The 25715-nt window shown below is 28.3% G+C and overlaps 1 protein-coding gene across 2 annotated transcripts in view; it reads right to left on the bottom strand.

The window, feature by feature from the left end:
• Nucleotides 1–25715, bottom strand: part of LOC142321896 (uncharacterized) — a 160331-nt gene that overhangs the window by 46453 nt on the left and 88163 nt on the right. For both annotated transcript variants that reach the window (XM_075360397.1, XM_075360398.1), the window contains exons 3-9: nucleotides 24773–24877; nucleotides 16757–16889; nucleotides 12460–12623; nucleotides 10983–11138; nucleotides 9012–9140; nucleotides 5880–6077; nucleotides 3398–3694 (exon numbers count right to left, since the gene is read on the bottom strand). In XM_075360397.1, the coding sequence (XP_075216512.1) occupies nucleotides 3398–3694; nucleotides 5880–6077; nucleotides 9012–9140; nucleotides 10983–11138; nucleotides 12460–12623; nucleotides 16757–16889; nucleotides 24773–24877 (1182 nt within the window). The remainder of the gene's footprint in view (nucleotides 1–3397; nucleotides 3695–5879; nucleotides 6078–9011; nucleotides 9141–10982; nucleotides 11139–12459; nucleotides 12624–16756; nucleotides 16890–24772; nucleotides 24878–25715) is intronic.

Genomic DNA, 25715 nt, shown 5'->3' with positions numbered 1-25715 from the left:
TCTGCATGAGGAGTCCCATGGCAACACAGAATCTTTAATCTGCCGGATTTATTATCTACAGTGGCCATCCAGTCACCTTCCCATTATGATCTTAGAGAATGTTTTACATAATTAGTAAAATCAGAACCAACTCGGGTGGTGAAAGGAGGTTGATTGTATGCGTCTTTGGCAGCGGAATCTGCATGTTCATTACCTGGAATCCCTACATGGCTAGGGACCCAGCAAAAACTTACTTCTGTGTTGCAATTATTCAACTCAGCGATTGCGTTGTAAATTTCAATGACGATAGGATGTTTGGAATAAAAGTTTTTTAAGGCTTGGAGAGCTCTACACGAGTCACTGCAAATAAGGATTTTTCTATATTTAGGGTTAATGATATTTAGAGCCTTGTTTACAATGTATAGTTCAGCAGTAAACACACTCATAATACCGGGTAGACCAAACATATAAGTTCTTTCATTGACAACAAATGCACAACCAATAAAAGCTGGTCTCGTCTATCCCAAAGTGATGGTTCACCACAGTCTACAAGTAAGCTTGCGACAGGACTTGACCTAAATGGGCTAGTAGCAAGCCAAAGGAAAGCATGATGTTCACCATCTAGCATTTTAAGCACGGTTTGACGAGCTGAAGAGTAAGCGACACAACCATAATCTAAACGGGAACAAACAAAGGAATAGTAAAAACATGACATCACATGTTATATATATATGTAATAATATCACATGACTGATCAGCTCCCAATTGGTGTTACTAAGGACTCGCATCATATCTAAAAGTTTGGAACAATTAGTTTTTAATTCTTTTATATGTTTGACCCAAGTAAGACGGCTATCAAAAAATAAACCTAAAAACCTGATGTAAGGAGATATAGCAATAAGCTCTCCGTTCAGAAAAACTTGCGGAATAGAAAAGTTTCGTAGCCAAGAAAAGACTACACATTTTGTTTTGTCGCATGAAAATGTGAAACCAGTAATCCTGGACCAAGCTTCAAGGTGAGATATAATGTTCTGTAGTAGTCTCTCTGCTGTGGGTGTTGAACAGCTCGCAATGTAAATAGAGGACATGAAACAGGAGCCTGCACACAATTGGTAATACTGTTTATGGCTACAGAAAATATCTCAGGTAGATGACACTACCTGAGAGCAAATCGTCTACACGAACACGAAACGTTCGGTAATTTAAGAATCCTCAGATAAAGGCAAGCATATTACCCTTGATTCGCCATTCTTTGAGGGTGTTAAGAATACCACGTCACCAGGCCGTGTCATATGCCTTTTTTATATCAAAGAAGATTGCAACGTAGTGCTGGAAGTTTAGGAAAGCATTGACACTAAACGGTCAATGGAAGATCGCCCTTGTCAGAAACCATACTGTTTTGGAGATACAAAGCCATGTCTCTCCAAGTACCATGTAAGCCTACAGTTTACCATTCTCTCCATTATTTTTCACAAAACGCTTGTTAAAGAGATAGGGTGGTAACTTGAGGGGTTGGTTTTGTCTTTACCAGGTTTTAGTACTGGTATAATAAATGCTTCTGACCAGCCAGGTGGGAAGATTTGCTCCAAGAATAAGCCATTGTAAATATTCAGAAGATGTTGTAATGCCGAATTAGGAAGGTGTGAAAGCATGGCAAGGCGAATGTTGTCCGGTCCAGAGGAAGTGTCACGTGAGTTTTTAAGTGCGTGTAACAATTCCTTAAATACAAATGGGATGTTTAATTCACCAACGTTTAACGATAATACTTCTATATGTATCTTGTACCTTTGAAAATCGTTATTATATGATGAAGTGAGAGACACCAAGCGAAAAGATTTTGCTAAAGTATTTGCCACAACCGAAGATGATGAAAGGACTTCTTCATCAATAAGACCGAAAGTATATTGTTTCAGTGATCTGAAAATTGCACGGATTTTTCTCCACACAGTAGCTGTGGGAGAAGTGCGTGAGATAGTGCTCACATATTTCGTCCATGAACTCCTCTTAGCGTTCAAGAATACTCGACAGCATACTGCTCTAGCTCTGCGATATAAATTTAGATGTTCAGTTGTAGGCCTACGATTAAATTTGTGTAGTGCCTACCATCGATTTCTAATAGCATAGTTGCAATCATCATTCCACCATGGAATGGAGGGACATCTAGGATTTTACCCGATGTTTGTGGGATATATCTGTTGGCATTCTCAAGTATCATGGGTGTAAAAGAGGAACATTGGTCAAGAATGTTCGCACCATCGTCATACTGTGATTGGAAGGCTTTATGGTATCCATTCCAACTGCCTTTTCAACAATCCATCTCTGCCACATATAATTGATTGTACCAAAACAACTATTTTTGAACAGTAATCCAGCAGTGTTTAGGGACTGTCCTTGTGATTTGTTGATGGTCATTGCGTATGATATTCTTACAGGGAATTGCAAACATTTAAACTGAAATGGAAGATTGGTTGCAATTGTTGGAATCCTTAGTATGAAAACATCTTTTATTTTTTTTCCAGTAAGAAATGTTACTTCTAGGATATTTCTTGCTAAATTTGTTATATATAGTTGCCATTTTTTGATTTTTTTTTTGTTTTAACTTTTGAATTTTTGTTTTAAAATGATCCTGAAGATGTGGATACGGGCCCTGTAAAGTTTGGTTAATGCATGTTTAGTATTGCGGCTGCAAAACAATTACAGATGGAATTGGTATAATTTTTTATAAATATAGATTATGTATTCCAGTTATTTTATACAATATTTTAAGGTTTATATTATTCAAATATAAATGGTATATTTTATTTACTTTTTATTCATCTATATTCCCATAGATGAAAATGAAAAATAATGCCATAATCTTCAGATATCACAACATTTTTATCAATTACACAGAATTCATTAAAAATTATATGCATAACTACAACCATGAAATATAATCAGGATGGTGCAGAAATAAACATACCATTCTATAACTGTTGGTATCTCTAGGTGAATTAGTAATGGAAATATATTTATAATTCAAAATTTTTAATTCTCATAGTGCAAATGATCAAAGCAGTCTAAGCCTGTCATCTTAAAAAGAAAAAATAAATAAAAGAAAAATCTATAGCATTACTTTTTCTTCAACAATTTTATCTGACAGTATAAAAATTAGCAAACAATTGTGTCATTATTCAGTTATACCAAGGCCTAGTTAATTACAAGATGAGGAAGAAAGTATATTAAGTAACAATTTTAATGGTAAACCTGAATACTTGACCTACAAAAACAAGCACAATTGAAGTACTGACTCAACCTACACCCCAAATAATACTATAATAAATGACATGTTTTAAAGTAGTGCCAAAAGGTAAAATTCATCATATTCTTCAGCATAAAAACACAACATTTAATAATTTGTAAAAATAAAATACTATACCTCAGTAGTAGCTTCAATAGATGCACCATGCTTTAATAATAGTTCAACCACTTTGATTCTGTTCTTTTTACAAGCTATGTGTAAAGGTGTGAATCCATTAAGTGCTCTTGCATTAGGATCAGCTTTACGGTCAAGTAGAAGTTTAGCGACACGAGCATGTCCACAGTGCGCAGCAACATGTAGAGCAGTCAGATAATCGACAGTAACTTCATCTACTGGTGCTCTATGATACAGTAGTATTCTAGCTGCATCAACATGATCTCCTTGAGAAGACATGTGTAATGGAGCCAAGCCATTCTGTAACCAAAATTTAAAAAAAATAATTTCTGAGAAAATGTATAGTATGCAGAAAACATAACAAAAGATGCATCTCTAAAAAATCAAAACTAAGACTCTACAATACAGTGACAAGAAGAGAAGTATAATATGGAGCAGAAACACTCTCCTTCAAAAATAAGGGACTAGTGGTGTATCTTGAAAAGAAAGAAAGAGTGATCCTAAGAATTTTAGGGAAAACAAGAAATGTGGTGACAAATGGGTTAAAATAAGTTTGAGAAGATATATCAACATATTAAATTAATAACAACAGAAATAAGAAAAAGAAGGCTAATGTTCTTTGGACACTTGATAAGAATGGACAATAGACTCACAAAAAAAATCTTTAAAATTATACACCAAAGAAAATCTCCCAACTCCTGGTTAGAAGAAAGAAAGACTTAACCAAACTTGGACTCTCGAAAATAGATCTCCTAGATAGTTAAGTAAGTATAGGAAATAATAACTGAATTTAAGGAATTCGAGAAGGCTAAGAAAAAACAGTAACTAACAGCCAAACATCTGGAAAAAATGGCAGAAGGCAGAACAGCCTTAGAAAAGAAGAGAAATATGTAAAAGAGCTTGTTGCATAGTCCCCAGTGGCCCAATTTGCACTTAATAATAATAATACAATAAAATAAACATATAACAAAATGTATCACCCACATTTTATAGTAGATATTACTCGTCAAAGTTTAGAAAGCGTAAGCATATAGATGCAGAGAGTTCTATCTGGGATATCTGACCTATTGTTGACACTATTAATAATAAAGTGTCATGACAGGACATCATTAGCAGTAAGAAGCTAGTCTTGGCTCTAGCAATCCATTGCTACCCTGCATGTAAACAGAGTTTTCTAAACTTTAAAGAATAATAATTCCTACTATAATTGTAAAAGCATGCAAACCGATTTTTGTTTTTATATTCTTTATGGCTTTTCTTAAAAATTTTATTAAATGTTTTCATAGTTTGAAATCTATACCTTATGTTTTGCAGGCAATAATAACCCATTTAATCCTTACATATGCATTTTGTTTCATATGTAATCAGATAAACCAATTAAGTATTTGGGTAAGAATTAAACTTAGGACTTTATTAGTCTTTATTAGACTTTATTAATTTATTAGCTGATTATTCTTTTAATTAAATTATTATAAATATTTATAATTTTTTTTTTTTAATTAAGCTGTTATTCTACCAGTCTATCATTCACAAGTCTGAATTTTTACCCAGGAAACACTACCACTACTAGTAACAGTGGTTTACTAACTAAAAAAAAAAAAATCACAGTAAACTGGAATAATTATTCAAATAATATATTACTTCTTAAATAACATTTTATTTTCTCGATGAAATACACTTGTCATTATTGTTTTAATGTTTGTAAAATTAATTACAATAACATCCACAGACCATTATTATTCAAACTTCTCATGAATACAAAGTAGTAAATAAAGTAGTAGTAGTAGATAAATATAATTGGAATAGAAGCCAATAGTTATTAAAGGAATAAATAAATTATGATATAGATTATTTGTTATGATTTTTGTTATTGGTTATGATATAACCAATCTAAATAATTATGCCGTAACTGAAGTAAAAAATAGAAAAAAAGTCCACCTTTTTCTTTTAAAGATTAAATAATTTTGCACTCATCAAAAATTTCTTTCAATATTGGTTATTTAATCAATAGAATAAAACCACTACTTCACTTGCATTAGACTTGATGAAAACAAATATAAGTCTTTTTTATTTTTTAACTGCAAGATAAGAGATTTGAAGCAGTGATAAACAGATACAATACTTTTAAATAAATTGTAATTTATATAATTTATTGTTTGAATGCATTTGAAAGGCTGGGATAAAGAATTTCATCTGAATAAACAATCCTCTGTGCAAATACATAACTAACTCCCTAACAGATGGTATTCTGATCTCATTTAAGTCATTAATAAAAAAATAATTGTTATAAATATTTTTAACAGGCAATTTCATAAAGTTTTTTTAAAAAAAAATTATGTAAATAGTGAAAAAAGGTCGAAGATTTCAAAAATGGTAATGTGTTTTTAATAAAGGGGAAAATCTGGGAAAGGAAAAATAATAATAATTTGCAATATAGAAAAATCTCAGCATTATTTACAGAAAAAAGAATATAAAATCTAAATACCTTCGTCTTAGAACTGATTGGTGCACCTCGTTCAAGTAACATATCAACTACTTGTTCATGTCCAGATCTAGCTGCACAGTGTAAAGGCGTTAAACCATCTCTTGTTTTTGATTCAATATTGGCACCTTTCTCCAGTAAAAGTGATACCATATTACTTTTACCCCATTTTGCTGCTACGTGCAGTGGAGTAATATTGTGCTGCAAGCAAATAAAATTGAGGTACTTTAGCATCAGTTTCAGAAATTTTATTATCTTTTTTTCACACCGTATTACATATCACATTAAGTAAACAATGCTAAAAAATTCTTGCTATTTCAATGAACAAAAGCTTATGAAAAATCTCAATATATAGCATAAAACACTTTCAGCTGGGACTTGTGAATATTTCTACTAATCAGAGGTACTGTCAGCTAAAAAACTGATTGTAGTAATACATATATTTAGTTAAATATACCTTGTTCAGGAGATTTAATTTGAGTGTATATCCCAATCGAGGTGTGTTAATACAGCCAATTATAATGCATTGTTTATAACAACTAAATATTATGTAAAAAGCTGTGAAAGCATTTTAGGCAGTAATAGAGAGTTTCACAAACACTTTTGTTACACACTTAACAGTTACAGCTTATAAAGTAGTAACAGCTGTAAAAAACAGAACAGAAAAAATACATAATTAGAAAAAATTCTAACTGAAGAACTAATCCCTTCTCAAGAAAGGAGAGCTGACGATGTTCATACGTTTCAAAACTAACTATGCTCAGCTACATAATATTTACTTGCTTTTATTTGATGGTATACATATGAATAACAATGTCCATATATTTAATGATAACAGTTACAAATTGTATTCATTAGTTCTTTAGAATGTATTTTCAATTAAATCAACAATGATTTTATGGAGGAAGAACAATTAGCACACATTTTTGTCTGACTTTCTCTCCTGACTGATCATAAACTTACAAAACATGAAATCTCTGGTTTCCCTTAAAATGAAAGCTCACCAAAAAAAGCCACAAAATCTGGAAGACTTGAAAAATAATATTCAAAAAGTCACTGACTACACATCACTAAAATGAGGGATGGATTCCTAAACGTGCTTCAACACGAGAAATTGTGCATCATAACACAGTGTGCATTCGTGATGAACAACTTCATAAATATTTTGAAGTAGAAGATAAAATTTTAAATATTAGTAAAATGTAATCTCAAGAATTATAACAATTTATTTATCACTATATTTTGTTTTCAATCAAATGTAAATTATTACTGAGTAAGACTGTACCCAGCATTAGGGTCTTAGTTTATCTCTATCACTCTTCATTATTACGTATGTTTGTTGTACATTTCTCATAATTCCTGACAAAGAACTAAAACATAAACAATTCTACAAATGGAGAATTAATTCTAGGTAATGAACAATTAGTTCATTTTAAGAAACAAATTAATAAAACTGATCTGAATTACTATTTTTATAATGTAAAAATAAATAACAAACAATATGAAAACATCATATATCAAGATTAAGATTGTCATAAATAAATCTAATTTGGAATTTCATATGTTTTAAATTAAGTTTTGCAAACATGGCACCATTGGGAAAATGTAATTTAATTTAAATATAATATTAAAATCAGCTTACCAATAGATGAGTTAATCTCATCAAACATTTTCAGCTATCTGCCATCTTCAAGAGGATTGATCTTATAATAATTTAAAATTAAAATATAAAAATATATAAAATTCAAAAGATAAAATTTTTAGAATCATAATAATTGATTGTCATAAATGAAAAATTGTAAATTTAAAGTAAAAATAAGTACGTCCAGTTTGTAAGAATGTCACAATTCTTATCAAGATAATCAGTAAATCTAACAAGAAAATTGTAAATTTAAAGTAAAAGTACGTACGTTTGGTTTGTAAAAATCTCAATTGTTTTCTGATTATCTCAATAACAATTGTGACATTCTTACAAACCGGACATTCTTACTTTTACTTTAAATTTATAATTTTTAACTTATGACAATCAACTGCTATGATTCTAACAATTTTATCTTGTGAATTTTATATATTTTAATTTTAAATTATTATAAGATCAATCCTCCTGAAGATGGTAAAGAAGCCAAAAACGTTTGAGAGAATTAACTAATTTATTGGTAAACTGATTTTAATATTATATTTAAATTAAATTCTTATGTTTTATTGGACGAATCTACAATTGCTTAGATTCATTTGTACTTTTAATTTGTTTTAGTTAATACTTATAATGAAATGATATAAAAACTGACTTCAGATACAAAATTCATATCCAAAATTATGCTTAGAATTTAATTTTTAGTCTGATCAGGTGATTTTTTAAAAAAAATTATTTTTGTTACAAAACAAATTTTGTGTCTCCTACTATCCTATAATTAGTATAAAATGCTCATGACTGAATTTTTATTCAATTTTATTTATTCATACAATCAATAAGAAGTGTAAAATTCAGTTGTACACTAATTAAAGTTATATATTATACTAAAAACAGGTACATTTATATTTATTCCATTGTGACCCATTGCTGTTCTACAACTGCACATTGAAATATTGTACACTAATTAAAGTTATATATTATACTAAAAACAGGTACATTTATATTTATTCCACTGTGACCCATTGCTGTTCTACAACTGCACATTGAAATATCTTAACAAGGGTCACTAAGTAAATATTGGAAGAAATACAATATTTAAATATCTTTAATTTTACATAAGAAAAATAAGTCAAATTGTAAAATTAATACACAGTCAACAATAACTAATTCAAATATAATCAATAATATAAGCATAAATAGATTACTTCTATTAAGAGAACAAGGGGGAATTCTTGTTATATGTAATTAAAATTAGTACAAAGAATATTCTCAAGAAAGGATCTTTTAAGTACTTTTGTATAATTCAATTTAATAGAAAACACAACTATAATACAACTTAAAAACTGTCATTAATATATAAATTAGTTGGAATACCTTCCAGATATTGAACATTCTTATTAGTATTTCTGTAAAGCAGGAAATGGTTAAGAAAAAACAAACTATTAAATTCAGCTAATGCAAATCAGAAAAGATAAAACAACAATAATAAAAGAAATATTTACTTTGGCAGAATAATTAACATCAGCTCCTTTGCTGAGAAGTAGATTGGCAATTCCTTCATTGCCGTAGTGAGAAGCAATGTGCAGTGGTGTAAAGCCACTTTTGGACGTTACATCAGGATTGTGCTCATTCTGAAATATAATAAAAATAATAACTTCAAATTAAAGTAACAATAATTTAATTTTTTTTATCTTAATTACACTAGTAAATTTGATAGTAAATTATCCAATAATCCTGCTCTCTAACAATTTTAAAGCAACATGTATCTTGTTTTTATTTAATGTCATTATGCAGCATGAATCATCCACCTTAGTTTTTACAAAGATGAAATTTTCCTCAGTTTATTTGTAAAATTATAGTTCTGAAATATTTTACAGCAAGACAGTATTTTTTATAACTCATACTTCTTAATTATTAATAAAAAAATGTGGCTTAATTTTTCTTAAAAATGTATTTTTCTTAATTATTAGAAACTTTTTTTATATACAGTAATAATCAGGATGATTATCTAATATTTCAATTTTAACTGGTTTAAGAATTCTACACTTCTTTAATCAAGTAAACCATACGGGAAAAATATACAACAGAGTAGCATACATGTACATTTCATTTACATGAAAATTTTTTTTGTTTTATCATCAAATTTATTTTATACTTAATTATTATAATATGTACAGCACACTATAAGTGTGCTGTACACATTCACACATCCACATTCTTTACACATTCACATTCTTTAAAAAAAAGGGTATCTTATAAAAGCAGATGTACGCACAAATCTTTCCACAACAAAAATACTGAAAATTTTAACGAAACAAATTTCAACAAAATGTTTAATACAAAGAATTATGATCATGATTTTTTATAAACAATAAAATGAAAATGGGGAATTTTTCATTTTTTTGAATATACTCCCAAATTTAAACCATGTAATTAATATTCATGACATAGTTTGTTAATTTGTGAAAGAAAGCAGTTATGTAGGTTTCTACAAATTTGACGCAGATAAAACTTGCATTCAAATCTGGAAAAACCAAATTGACAAATCTAACCTGTTGTGTTTTCCAATGAAGTAAAGCTCATACTTGTAAAAACCTTAGTCTCAAATTAAAGAAACTAAAACAATGTAAAAAAAAAGTAAAAAAAATAAGACAATGCATAAACATAATTAACATCAAAAATGTAATTAAGCGCATTTATTACATTACAGGAGTACAATGCAACTTCGTTCAAATTTTATTGATAAATAACATAAATTTCACTTATTTGTTGAGTCAATAAACTTATGCAACATGCATTGGTGTACACATGTGCGAACACGCACGCACACACCCATCTTCAACCTCAAAATGAAAAATTACCCACTCTTCATACACCTTAAGGTTAATTACAACACACAACAGAAAAAAATCATTAAATAATTAATTGTATAAAGTAGCATTAATCTTCTAAACATTTTTCTGGAACTACATGGGAATTATGGTTATAACTTCTCCAGCAGAAAGTGAAACAGAGTTAAGAAAAATTATATTCAAAATTGCTTTCAAAACAATCAGAAAATTTGACAAAAATGTTACATCAACTCATACACACTATTTTATTTTATAATGTCCCTACATGTTACGTGTCTGGTCATTGTAACAATTTGTACAATGCAAGATTGATTTTTATTCATTGAGCACTGACATAATTATCAACATTTAATCGCACAATACCATACAGTAAATCAATTACAAATGGTCATTATTCACTAACAAATTGTAAATGATCTAAAACAGATATTATAACTAAACAGGATAGACAACACAACCCAACATATATGTTGTCTGTGTTCTGGTAGAATATTAATGCCAAATACATTGCAAATGGTCTCATGTTAACAAATCTGAAATAGCACATAAATCTTAAGATATATTAAGCAATTTATTTTGATTCTTTTCATATCATAAATATTAAATTATAAGAATAGTTACTTGTAGAAGGAGAGCAGCTGCTTTACAGTCATCCTTTTTTGCTGCAATGTGGAGGGCTGGTAAGCGGACTTTTCCTCTAGAATCATTTTCCAAAAGGACGGCAACAACTTTGTCGTGGCCTTGTTGCATAGCCACAGCCAATGGTGTAAAGCCATCCTGCAAACATATTTCATGATAAATACTGTTTTCCATTTTAAACTCCAAATTAGATAAAATTAATCAAATTATTAAGAATTATAAATACCACTATTCACTAAATTTAAATGAGGACAAGCTGCACAAATGAAAATTAATAATATCCATTAATGTATATGTTATAAAAATCAAAATATTTTCCATAGTGAAAGAATATTCTGATATTCATGATGATACATAAATTATTATAGGTTTTTAATTGTTCAAGATATGGAGTTGATATACTTTATTGGATGTGAAATCTAGTAATGCATAATGAAAAAGGAAAATTGGGCTTTATGTGTTTTCTCTGATGTAATAAATACATATATTACCAAATATTTATGGAAAAAACAAAAGAATAATATTAAAGTCACAATTTTCTAAGGGCTTCCATTATTAACTAAAATAACCATGGCTTCAACACTGTCAAAGGACCAAGTTCATAACTTGCCCTTCATCAACCTACACTCTAGACCCTTCTACAAACTTGTCTAAAACTCAACAATCTCCTCAAAAACCACAAATGAGAGAAATTCTCTGAATTCTTCCCCTCCAGTAAAAGGAGTATGACAGCAATGTTCTGCAGCCACTTCTCCAGAGCAATTTACATTGAATATCATGTAAGTGCTAAAAGAATATGCATTTTATCAACCATATATAATTAATGAAAGAACATTATATAAAGTATTCTTTAAATATTTATTTTATAATTGTACAGATAGGACATTAAAGCTGTGTCTACCATAGCATACTATATTAGGTAAAATCTTTAACTTTAACCTGAATCCAGTTGGAACTAATTTCATTAGTTTTTCCATAATACTTATTTCTATAATTACAGTAAGAATTAAAACAACAATACTAATATTATAAGCAATATTTTGGTTATTAACAAGAACATTTCTACAAAGTGTTTATTATTTCCAAAAGGTCAAACAATTAAGAAAGTAATTCTCTAAATTCTATTAAAAAAAGTTTTTAAAAAACTTTAATCATCTTTTATCATGGCGATTAATGAACTACTGGAAGAACTGATATCTAGGTAGGAGTGTTTGATGGCAAAACTGGAATAGACATACTTCTGAGAAAACTAATACTTAATCATTCACAATTAGTTTTTTAGATTGAGTTAAACTAGTATACAGCACAAGAATTATTAATTAAAACTTATTTCATATTAAATGTCAGAAACTGATAGTGAATTATATAATTAAAGATAAACCCCAATATTTGGTTCCATAGTATAATTATACATAGTACCTTAACATTTTAAAATTAGAAGTAAATAAAATATTCTTACTTCTGTGGCCAGACTTTGATTAGCACCACTAGCCAATAGGAATTTAACAACATTATCATGGTTTTCTTGTGCTGCCATGTACAATGGGGTAAAGCCATTCTGGCTTTGAACATTGACAGATGCACCATGGTCTACCAGGAGACGAACTACTTCTTCTTGACCAGCTAAAACAAAATGAAAATGTTATTATTTTCTACCAGTACATGAAAAATATATAAAATGCAGCAACCTGTATTTTTTTTCAGTTGTAGTTATTAAACAATACAGGTATAATATAAAAATTGTAAAAAGAATCAAAGAAACATTTCAAACACAGTGTACAACACATTGACAATGCACAATGTCATTTTGGATTTTCACTACAATTTTTTTTTTTAGTGATGAAAAGTGAATTCTTTTCCACATTTGGCTGAATGGTACTTTGAATAAATAATTTTATTAGTCTACAGAATATAAAATACACACATACACAAAACATATAAAAAAATAGCCATTAAAAAAGTGTTCAGTTTAATTTTTAAATAAAAGAAAGGATCAAGAAAGTTAAAAATGATGTTCTGATGATTTGAATTGAAATACCTTAGTTAACGTTAATGTTAATGTTTAGCAGATATGAATTAGAAATTTGAAAACAAAACAACCAATGTCCATGGCTGAGTGGCAGCTTCTTGGCCTTTCATCTGGAGGTCCCAGCTTCGGATCCCACCAAGCACAGCATTTTTCATACGCTACAAATTTTCATTTCCATATCCCATAAACAAGCTTCAAACTTATTTTGGATGTAAAAAGAAAAAAATTGCATCACTTACTGTTTCAACATCAAAAATGTTTTGGAAAGAGTTATGTTAGCAAATAAAGCAACGGTAAGCCACAAGATGCCACAGACTGAAGTCATGTATATTTAATACAACTGGAAGGATAACTTTTGATTTCTTATAAAACAGCCAAACATAAAATACTCTTTTTAACTATAATTTTGAAGCGATTTATTTATTGTATTTACTGTACATCAGCAAGAGTGAACTCTATGAACAAACAGTAGTCATTTATACTTCCATCAATAAATTACAATGCCATCCTCCGCAGCAGAATGTAATAGTGTTTTATATTTACGAGATTCTGGTTTCTTCATATCACAATCATTTCTGGCATTTTCATATACTACAAAATTCATTTACTATCAATCATAAAAAAAAGTTAGCTTCAACCAGACTATAGAAATAAATACCAAAAACACACAAAATTCAAATTAAATACTGTAAAATATCTTAATCTTATAAATAACATGGAAATGTAAATAAAAAATAAAGATTAAAAGTTTACCTATCATACCAACAAAACTTATTAACAAAAACATTTATTAAAAAAATATAAATGAAAAAATAAAGATCTACCAAGTCTTATCGTCCCACTTCAACAACTAAGCTTAAATATAAAATTCACAAGATATCTAAAATAAAGTATATTTCTCATCACATCATTCATTCCAGACAGAATTCAATTAAAAGACCAATTATTATGTTACCTTTACACAGTCAAAAAATAATAAACCAAAACCTTCTTATATAGGATTGTTTGGTTCTTCTTTCATGGCTGTCTTAATGAAGAGAATCAATAATCTACCTCATTAAAAAAAACTTTACTTTAAAATAACACTGATCAGTACCAAAAATTTATATTTATCGCTATGAATATACCATATAATGTATATATACACTGTATTTATATTTACACCGATAAACATTTATCTGTGCTTGTAAAATCAAAATAATAAGGTTCTTAACTCTTTATAATCATATATTAAATATACTAATGTAAAATTTGCAGTACAATTAATATACTAGTCACCTTGAATTAAAAGATGTAATAATGTCAGTATTTTAGGAGATAAATCCTCAAATTTATTCCTAACATCAGATTTAAGGAAATTTATTTCAAGAAATTATAAGCTGTTCAAGCAGACGCTAAATATGAAAATCTGGCCATTCAATAAATATGATAAAGTTTGATAATACTACACAAAAGTGATAAATGGTGAAATGAACACTGACAATGAATGCATATTTAACTAAAAGTATTAATCACAAAAGGCAGGATCAATTAAACCGTCACCCACTGTACGACATCACTTGAGCTAAAACGGACATCACACAAAATTAAAAAAAAAACTTTAATGTAAAAAATCAGTTAGCAGATACAAAATAACTGTTCACTGAAAGATTTCTATTAAATAGGTTAGAAAAAAACCAAACATGAAAAAATTATCGGCAACTTATCAACAAACGGCATAAAAGTCAATCGATAACAAGATCGAATAGTTATTCGCTGCAAAATATATACTAGACAAGCTGAAAGTGATGCGCGTGACACTTTTCTATATGTAGCACATTTTCATTGTCCAACTTAAATGTAAACGGCATTATTAAATAAGGATTTAAGGTTATATAAATGAACCGTAAATAAATCAATTTTCAGCAAACATTTTAAGTATAGTTACTAGATACCGTCCAGTCATTTTTATTACCAGTCGGCAACCTGCTGTAACAGTCGGGTAGGGCAATCGATTAGGTCAGCTATCTCGGGTTTGATTTCAGAGTAGTCTTGCATTTTATTTGCCCATCGTATAGTTATCGTTGAAAACTTGATTTTCAATATCCTAAAAATGATTTTTGGTCGATTTATCGGTATCCATACCTACTGCTGAGTCGACCGTTAAGTTAAAGAGTTAAGTTAAAGGAGAATGAGTTATTAGATACAAGGATAGGAAAACGTTTGTATTTCGAGGTAGTAATTAAATGTAGAATGGTAAATCATGAAGGGTCGTTAAAGTTATATCACGCTGGGTAACCTGTATGCCCACCGGGCTAATCAAGTGGTTAACGCATCTTCTCAAATCAAATGATTTTGAAGTCAAGAGTTTAAAGTTCAAATCCAGGTAAAGGCAGTTACTTTTATACTGATTTGAATATTAGATGTGTTCATTGGTGGTTGGGTTTCAATTAACCACACATCTCAGTAATGGTCAACCTGAGACTGTACAAGACTTCTTTTACATTCATACATATCAACCTCATTCATCCTCTGAAGTAATACCTTGTGGTGGTAACAGAGGCTAAACAAAAAAAAGAGAAGGGTAGCCTGTATTGAGAGGTGTACAAATTTAAACCTTTGTAGTCCTGCTTCAAACATCTGAGTTAAGATGGGTGTTTACATTTTAACTATTTAGAAAACAATGGGAAAGATCTGAATTGTTAAAGTATTATGACAAGTTGCCACATACTTAAAGATTTATTAGACTTCAATTGAATTAAATTAAAGATAGTTAATTACTATTATTAAAAAGTATTAGGACATGGGGTTGAGTGACTTCAATGAAATAAGTGTCTATAAATTACTGCAACATTACTACTTTTTTTACCTTACATTTTTTCATTAAATTCAATCTGAAGCAGTCTGGGCTATGTCACTATTTAATGAAATGTTTTTATCTTAAAATGATTTTAATTATAATAAAAAATGTTAAAGGATTTTGTTAATTTCTTTACGTTTCACATGTGCTTAATAAATCAAACAAAAATAAGTGTAATCCTATTACTGAAGCCCACAAATGTAATTATATTTTGAACAAACAGAAATAAACGCAGTGATCCCAGTAGCACCAAAAACTTTATGGATATAGTTAAAAATTATTTGTAACTGTACATCCATTCAATTAGAATTTGTGAATAATTGATTATAATTATTATAGCATGCAAGACAAGGCTGGATTGAATTCCATCAAAAAAATAATTTAAAAAAAGTTCATTCAACAAACATACATTAATAAAAATTTTTTAATTAAAAATTTTTTTAAGTGACAAACAAAACCAAATTTTAAATAACAAAAAAAAAAAAATAGTATTTTAAAACATTCTCTGACTATATTTTGTATTCTAGATTAATATCATTGTTGGGTGTTACAAACAAAAACAGCCAAAAATTATTAATTTTTTATTTACTCTTTTTTTCTTTGACCGGTCAATGAACGTAACAGTAGTTTGGGTGTGTAGAAGTAATTTTTATACACATCATAAAATTGAATTTACTGTGAGCAATGTATAATTGACTTATAATATAACAAAATAATACAAAACATTCCTTATTATTGCTTTTTAAGTTGGTTCCAACTTTGATTTTTTAAGACATTTTACACTTCAAATTTCAAAATATATTTCTTCAATTTAATTAAATGCTAGAAAATCACATGTTTTCCCAAGACATTGAGCATATTTTTAAATATTTAAAGGAGTATAATTACCTAATGAAGCAATGTGAAGTGCTGTGTTTCCTTTTTTTGTTGCTGAATCAACATTTGCTCCACGTTTGAGTAATTCTGTAACTACATGTATGTGTCCATCTTTGGAGGCAAGGTGCAAGGCATTTAATCCATTCTGAAAAAATGAATAATTAATTTATTTGTTTAAATTTAAATAAAAACATCACAATTTAGAAACAAAAATATAATTAACAGAACAGGATTCAACCCTTATAATGCAATTGTAATAAAAACCAATATTTTTATTTATGTATAAATTAAAATAAATACTTACTTTTATAGCACTAATTTATCTTCAGCAAACAGATATGTTTCACTCTATTGAGCATTTTGAAAGTTATAATATGTTAATAGACTTTGTTTTTAATTAAAACAATAGATGTTTGAACATTTTCAACATTAGAATGACACAAAGTTTACTAAGAACAAATTAGTATTATAACAGTATGGATTTTTATTAATTTTAAGGTTTATTTTTTGAACAAAGTATCAATCTGAACACAACAAAATTGTATAAAATTCTATTAAAATAAAATTAAAAGAATAATAATAGTTTAGCATAACAATGTTTTATAACATTGTAATTATAAAGCTATTTCTATTATTATTATAATTATTTATTATTAAATTATTTGTTGAATAAAATCTTTATTATAAATTTTCTGAGTTTGAGTATTACTTCTTGCCTCCTCCCAATTTTGCTACTTGTTTCTATAATTCCAACCAACATGCTTTGCTGAAAAACATTCTCTTTTATGTCTTAATGTCTCTTACCAATTACAAACAAGCTTTTTATTAACAACATTTCATTTAGTGTACAATTCTATAATAATGTATAGCAGTGGTTCCTAAACTTTTTCGATTCTCAGCAACATTGTTGAATCCAGATTTTCCCATGGTTCCTTATGTCAAATTCTATCAAGTACACTTTGCAAAATAGCCAATAATTTTTTCAAGGATTAAGTAAAAATAAATAAAACACATTTTAAATCATAAAAAATATGAGATCTAGCTCTACTAGATGTCATCCTATAACAGTAAATTGAAAATGAAAATAAAATGATGAAAATTATGTAATATTCTGTTTGCCCTCATGAGAAAGTCGTGGCTTCTCAGGATGCCAAGCACACAATGTGGGGACCACTGATGTACATTATTTTAAAAATCTTTGTAAAACTTACTATTAAACAAATTGATACTTTTTTCATTTTCTGAACCCCTTTATACACGTTATTAAAGAAAGTCTAACAAATTTTTATAAGATGTAAGTTGACTTTCGTAAAACATGCATAGAACTGATATCAATGTGACAATAAAAGGAAAAGATTTAAAAGCATTATAAAAAGAATCTAAAAATGGCAAGTCTGTTTTTAACATAATTACAGGCACACTCAGTATGTAACAAATATTTTGATCAAATATTTAATTATAACTCTAAAATTCATTTATATAATCATTAAAATATAATGATAGCTGAAGAATTGATCTATTTAATGAAAGCTGCTTGAAAAGAAAAATATAAATAGGATTTTAAACAAAATTAGGAAATACTCAACCTTTAGTAAAAGCAAATGCAACTGAGAGAAGAGTATTTGAAAGACAATTCTAATAACAAATAATGCTCAGATACTAAAATATTTGTAACGGAAGCTAAAAAGTAAAATGGAATAGAAAGTGTGAAGTGTCCTTAGAACATCTAAACAAAGAAGAATATACAAGATATTGAATGACTGTGGCTTAAAGAATTTGGTTCTTTGTTTCAATAGGCGGGCAGCAAATTGGTGCAACTAATACATCAGTTTAACTAAGACATTGTAATGGAAATAAAAAAAAAAACTAATGAAACTTAAAAAATATTAAAGATAATTGTGACAGTTTCTCATACTTTAGTAAAATACCTACAAACTCCCCATATACTTGCCCTAGAAGGGTAATAGAAGAGTTAATAACATTATTATGAATAATTGTAAAGATTATATTATCTTCACTACCATGTAACAAGCCTTTTATATCAAAAGGAATGATGCATTGTTTTAAATTATAAACATTATACTAAACCAGAAAGACAGAAAACTGATTCTGTACTTGACAACATTCAAAGAAAAATAATTATAGGGAATGAATGAATTTCAAAGAAGTGTTGTAGTCAATAAAAACTGAGGCTATGATTGAGTTTATTACTCCACTTAAAAAAATAAATAAAATGATAATGGTGTAGTTAAAAATTTGGATTAATGAATTAGTAAAACTTAATTAAACAAGTTATAATGAAAATTATAGTTTTCTTTGACACAGAACACTACTGACAAAAAATTTCTTAAGCATATTTTTTACCAAGTAACTAACTAAAACTCTGAAAATAATCTTTCAAAACCTTTTTATAGAATTTGATGATTTATGGATGTAAAACCTTGGCACTTGGTAAACAGGGTTTGTAAAGAATAGAGACTTTTAACATTTTGATTGGGGTGACTGTTGGAAATTAATAGTTTGGTGGAGAAAAAAGTAAATTTATTTATTTTGTTTTAAAATCAAAAAAAGAAATGAAAACAGCAATTATAAACTTGGTAAAAAGTAGAGTCAAATAATTTGTAGAATACATTCTGAGACTTGGCCATTTTTTCTCCTGGTTTGGTTTTGGTTGAGAGAAATGTTCTAATGAAAAAGGGGATGGATGAATAAGAATGGCATTGTTATGAAAGCTACTACAGGAGATGCAATAGAAAACACATTGTGATGTGAGTGATGAAATGCAAAATAGGAATTTAATGCATATGACAATAAAGCTTAGAATTTTATTTGTTAACCTTAATAAACTAATAAATAGTGTTACTGTTATCATAAATAAAAGTACAAATCATTCATGATACTAACGTTGATAAATAAGTAATTACTTATTCTTTATGAATTAAAAAAAAAATTGCACATATAAATGTAAAAAAATGCATATCTCAGGAATGATTGGCCTGAGTTTGTACAAGATTACATCTCATTTACATGTCTTAGATATCATCCTCATCTCACTGGGCCGTGGGTATCCTTATTGTTCACTAGTTGAACAAACTGCAATGTACACATTAGGAAAATAAAAAAAATATGTATTTTTTTTAATACTACTTAATTAATATTTTATTTAGTTAAATTAGTAGTAAAATTCCTATAAAGAATTGTAATAAATCTTTTGTTGAGACAAATTCTATAATGAATGATTCTTTAAATATGATTGCTAAGAAGAGTTACACAAGACAATGATAAGATTTTATTTAAATTAGTTCAGGAATCACTAGTCTAGCTTTAAGCAATTTACATGATAATATTATAAAAGGGAATATTTAAAAAAATTATCATTGGATTAAAGTTACATATTGTATTTTAATAAAAAAAAGAAACATATATGTAAAAAAGTAAATAATTGTGTGCTTCAAAGTATTATATTTTTTTAGGAAATTGAACCTGATAAAAATTAATTGTGAGTAAAATAAATGTTATAATACGTTAGTTAAGCTAATACTTAAATTTCTATATGAGTGTTTTTTAATTCAGTTTGCATTACACAATATTTATTCTTATAATTGTATTATTGTGTTATTATTGTTGTATTATTGTGTATTGTTGTGTTGTATTATTGTATTATTGTGTGATTATTGATAGGTACAGTTAATTTTCTATCTTAGAATTGGAAATTCTTCCTGTCCTGGCTAACCTTTGAATACTGATTTATTTACAGATGTCCCAAATATCTTTTGCATAAGGATTTTTATTACAAAGCAATCTCTCAGGTGTTCAGTTAGATTCCATTTACATAAGATGCTTTCAAGTCTAATCCTTTTGCTTATGTAAGTTTGTCATCGGACACTTTTCTTATTTATAAAAGAGTCTATTAAAGAGGTAACTTAGACATTATTAAAATAGATGGAGAATTACTTAATGAATCAATCTGATATATATGAGTAAAATGTTTTATAAAAGAATTAAAAACTAGAAAAGTTGTTAAAATTTGTAATATGAATACTAAATAAAAATGTATAAAAAATAAAGGAATTTTCTTGAAAGGTTATAAAAATTGAAATGGTATAAATTTATATACAAGATAATTAAATCTATTTTAAGCTGATGTTACATTTTAATTAATGAATGCCTTCCTTTATAGAATGAAAAATTAATGCTGATAATATTGTTTAATACAGGGTGAGCAACATAAAACTAAACCCATAATGAAATCGTTACCCAAAACAAGTTATGAAAGACTAATACAACTAGTGCGACTAGTGAATGTATATGTTATTACTGATTATTTTTGCTGTTTGTCAGGTGGTTATGTGTCGGTGCAGTATGTGTTTTGTTGCAGTGCAGTATTGTGAGTGCAGTTGTGTTTGTGTAAAATGTCTTATTCTATCCAGGAGAGGATAACCATAGTTGAGGCCTATATTCGTTCTGTATTGTTGAGTAATCACGTCAAGTATTCGTAGAAAAATGTCCAAGTGCCTATATCCCAGTGAAGAGAAGCATATATGATTTAGTTAAAAAATGATAGACAACAGGTTCAGTTTAAAATGCAAAACAAAATAAGCAACCTCCCATTAGGACTCCTCAGGTCAATATTGAAAGAATTTCTGCCAGTCCAAAAAAATCACAACACAAGTTAACTAGTAATCTGGTGTTAAATACACATCATTTAAAATTTTTCATGAATTAAAATTGAAACCATACCATATTACGACTGTGGAACAACTGAAGGAGACAGACCAACCAAAACGACTTGATTATTGCAACTGGCTTCTCAAAAACATTGTTGATGGATAAATAGACCTGATGTCGTATTTCATGTCAGACAAAGCACGGTTTCATTTATCCGGCCATGTTAATTTTCAGAACATGAACTGAATGTGAACATTCAACAATTGTCAACAATGTTTTGCATCAGATGACTTTCAATATGATTAGTCAAGCATAAAAGTGCATTGATGACCAGGGTGGTCATTTTGAACATCTTTTGTAACAATAAGGTAAATAAAGGCAACATTTAAATTATGTAATTATTTAAATTATTTAATTTATCTGTATCATTAATAAAATTTTATTCCAACATAAGCTACTGATTCTGCAGTGGTTACATCATGGGTTCGGTTTTATGTTGCTCACTACATATGGTTATAATACACATATTGCACAATAATACAAAATATTTGTAATACATAATAATCTTACTATTTAAGCTCGTATAATTTATGTTTACCAAACTCAGGTGATAAGAGTGTAGTAGTCAGGTTGTGTAAAGCACTCTTATCCCTTTATCTTTTTGGATGTATCCTTGGATTCATTAACACTACTCCCCTATACATAAGTCTCTCATCAACCCTGAAGTTTAGTTTCTGAGAACATACTCATAGTAGAGTTAATTAGAAAGAAAAAAATTATGAATGAGTGTTTGTTATTTTTAACTGCTCACAAAAATTAATTATTAACTATGTATCTGGGGTTCATAATGTAAAGAATCTTAATGTTATAAATCTTAAATGTTATAATCTTAAGTTCTAATGTTATAAAATATATTTGCCTACTGTTTGATCTATTCAAAAATTTAGCTTTCCAAACTGGGTTGTGTTATTGTCTACAAGTTGTTTTGCTATTATTGAAATACATTATTTTTAAGTATGACAAAAGGTAAATGGGAAGTTGTTGGCAAGATCCCATTGATATTAAAAAATTAGGATTTCTGCTACAAGCAGTTTTCAATCTACTAATGATTCAGACTTTGTTTTTAAGAAAATGGAAAAGTTAAGAAAGAATGAACATGAATTTGCAAAATAAAACCTAACTGATTAGTTGAATTAAACATAGGAACTAAATATGAGGAAGTATAAAAAACGTAAAGAAAGATGGAAGACATTTTTCAACATGTTATTTTAGAAAAATCCTCTATTATAAATTAAACTAATTACAAGGAAACAAACGTAACAGAAGGGTAATGGAAATGAAGCCAAAATGTACTAATATGAGTATGCTAAATACTAAAAATACTACTAAATCTTTAGACTGAAATGTAATATTGCGGTTTTAACAAAAATGTAGCAGCAGGAATAATTAATGTACCTTCAGAATGCTTTGTTGTTTAGACAATGAACTGAATAGAGCATATAAATTAGTATGAAAATTTAATAGGTTTGGTAAGAGTGCTCAGGTTTCAATAAAAGTAATTATACATTATAATCCCAAAACAACTACAAGTATACAAGTACAGGAATTTATGGGGTAAGTTTGACATTTCATGTTTAAAAAATATTAACTAGAATAGCTGATGGACAATTAGAGTGTGGGTAGAATATTTTCTAGAAGGAACAAACAGTTTCAGAAAAAGATCGCCACAAGAGAGGCTATTGTGGCAGTCAGATTAATTTTAGGAAATAAGCTGAAAAAGAATTAAGCTGCCAATATGACATTTAGCAAATCTAAGCAAACATTTATTGTGAAGTGCCATAAATTGTTAAACTTTTAGTCAATCTGAAATGCAGAGAAAGAAGTTATTATGTTTATAAGAAACAATTAAACTATGGTAACGATAAAAGATTAAGATAAACTCTAATGCAGATAGTAATAATACAAATATATACTCACCTCTGTTGCTGAAGAATCAATAAAATAATTGTATGAAAACTTATTGGAAAATGACTTTTGGGAGAAAATTCTGATGTTAAGATCCACTGATGGTTTTCTTCTTAAGACAGAAATAGAAAATGAGTTATGGTAACCAGTAGTTGGCATAAATTCATTGTTAGAAGAGAAACTTTGCTTCAAAATAAGAATAAAACAAAAGTATGAAATGTAACAGAAAAGGGGTTAATGATAAAATAAAATTTAAGTAGATTAATGTAAGATATAGAATATCTTTTATTTAGGCAGTAAATCCTAAAGAATGATCAAAGAAAGTAAGATATTACAGCAGAATAGCACAAACAAGAGGAACTTTTTTAGAAAAAAATCTACTAGTATCAAATATACTTATTGAAAAAAAGAAATGCAGGATTAGGAATTAATTAGAACCCTAGAAAATATTTTACGGTGTGTAAAATTGTAGTATGAAACATGAGCAATAAAAAGAACAGAATAGATGCTTCTGAAATGTAGTATTACAATTAAATGTTGATGATTAATTGCATTGGTATGTATGCAATGAAGTGGTTTGGATATAAAGTAGAGATGTGAAAAGTGAATGAAACATTTTTTGCTTTAAATTGATTAAATTGGTTGGCCATGTAATAAATATCTATGTTTAATTAATTTGGTAATATAGAATTATGAAAACAATTACTGTAATTTGTGGATTAGGTAAGTAAGAAAGTAATAAATATTTTGGTGTTAAGGTTATCACAGAATGAAGAAGAATGGGGAATAGCTTCAACTAATCATTTGTGATTAATGTCTAGAAAAATGATTAACTAAAAAAAAAAATAAATCAAAGTCTATTTGTATTTTGGATGCATCTTTGCTTCCTTACAGAAAATTTAATGTACCTTTTAATTTTCATTAATGCATAGTATTATAGAAGTTTTCTTTGCATATTAAAAATTCAATGAACTGCAATAATGAGGCAGTTTTGCCAAATTATCTAATCATCCTAACAGACTAATAGCACTAAATATTATAAGAGAAATCACTGCAGATGTACTGTTAAGGTCAGAAATGAATGTACTGAATTCAATCAGAATTCACTTGTAGCTGACATTATCTTTTTTTTTGTGATAATATGCCACATGTATCTGTATTATAATCTCTGGTTGTTCTTTGGTCATTGGTTGGTTGTCAATAACTTTGATAATGTCTGTCAGCCATCAGTAATTATTGATTTGAGAATCCAAAAATTATTCATTTTTAATGTTACTTGGTAGCATGGAATTTATTCTAACAAACTTTCAAATTACTTTCCTCATTATTTTTTTCTTATCATGTAAAAACAAAGACTAACATAATATTATTTTATTAAATATAAACAATACTTACTGCATTGGAAGTGTTAATATCGACATTATTTTTATCAAGGTGTTCAAGGACCTTGTCAAGATGGCCTGCCCTAGCCGCCCGCAGGAACGAAGTGTTCCCATCAGACTGAAACAAAACGAAAATTTTAAATTATAACAGTTGTGTAATCTATGTTATGCAATTTATAATGAACTTAAAACAGTAATTATATTTCTAACTGTTAAAATTGTTAAATGTAATCAGAGATATAAATATTTTAATGTACAATACTATGGCATATACGTATATGGATTAAAAGTACATAGGTATTGTTGTAATTATTAATCTGAACACAGTAAATCAAAAATTCTTTAAATAGAACTTCTCAAAGTATAAAGTATTGAGACAAGCTTGCAGCCAATTCTTGAAATAAAGCTGACAGGACAGCCATGTTTGTAATTACAACTGAAGTGTACAAGTAGTAATCTTCTACTAAATAAAAGCTGTTTGTTCAAAACTATTCATCTCACTACTTCTTATGAGGAATTTTTTCTTTTAGTAAGTTTTTATTCAGAGACTGACATCATGCAAGAAAACATTTTCAAGGTGATTCTTTTAAGGTCATGTTTGTTTTAAATAGTTTATAACTGGTGAAAAATATATGCCCACAATATATTTACTAAAACATTAACTTTTAAGTTAGATGTGTTTAAGCTGGTTATTATTTAATGTAAGTTCATTTTATAGTTTTTATTGATTTACAATAAAATGTTTTTCCTCTTTTGTTCCCATTTTTTTTGTACATTGACTGTGCGTAAGGTGGGAGGGATTATTAAATCTTATGTTTAGTTTTAATGCAGTGGAATGTTAAACAGTTGACCAGTTTGGCACACTACCAAAATGAAAGGATGTATCTTGACTCTTGAGTCAACTATCATGTTTATTTGAAGAAATCTTTTTCAACCAAGCCTGTTAAACAATGTAG

The sequence above is a fragment of the Lycorma delicatula genome, chromosome 3 (genome assembly GCF_047948215.1).
Source record: "Lycorma delicatula isolate Av1 chromosome 3, ASM4794821v1, whole genome shotgun sequence".
In the NCBI taxonomy this organism is placed as follows: domain Eukaryota; kingdom Metazoa; phylum Arthropoda; class Insecta; order Hemiptera; family Fulgoridae; genus Lycorma; species Lycorma delicatula.
The sequence above is the reverse complement of the archived record's forward strand: the minus strand, read 5'-3'. Positions and strand labels throughout refer to the sequence as shown.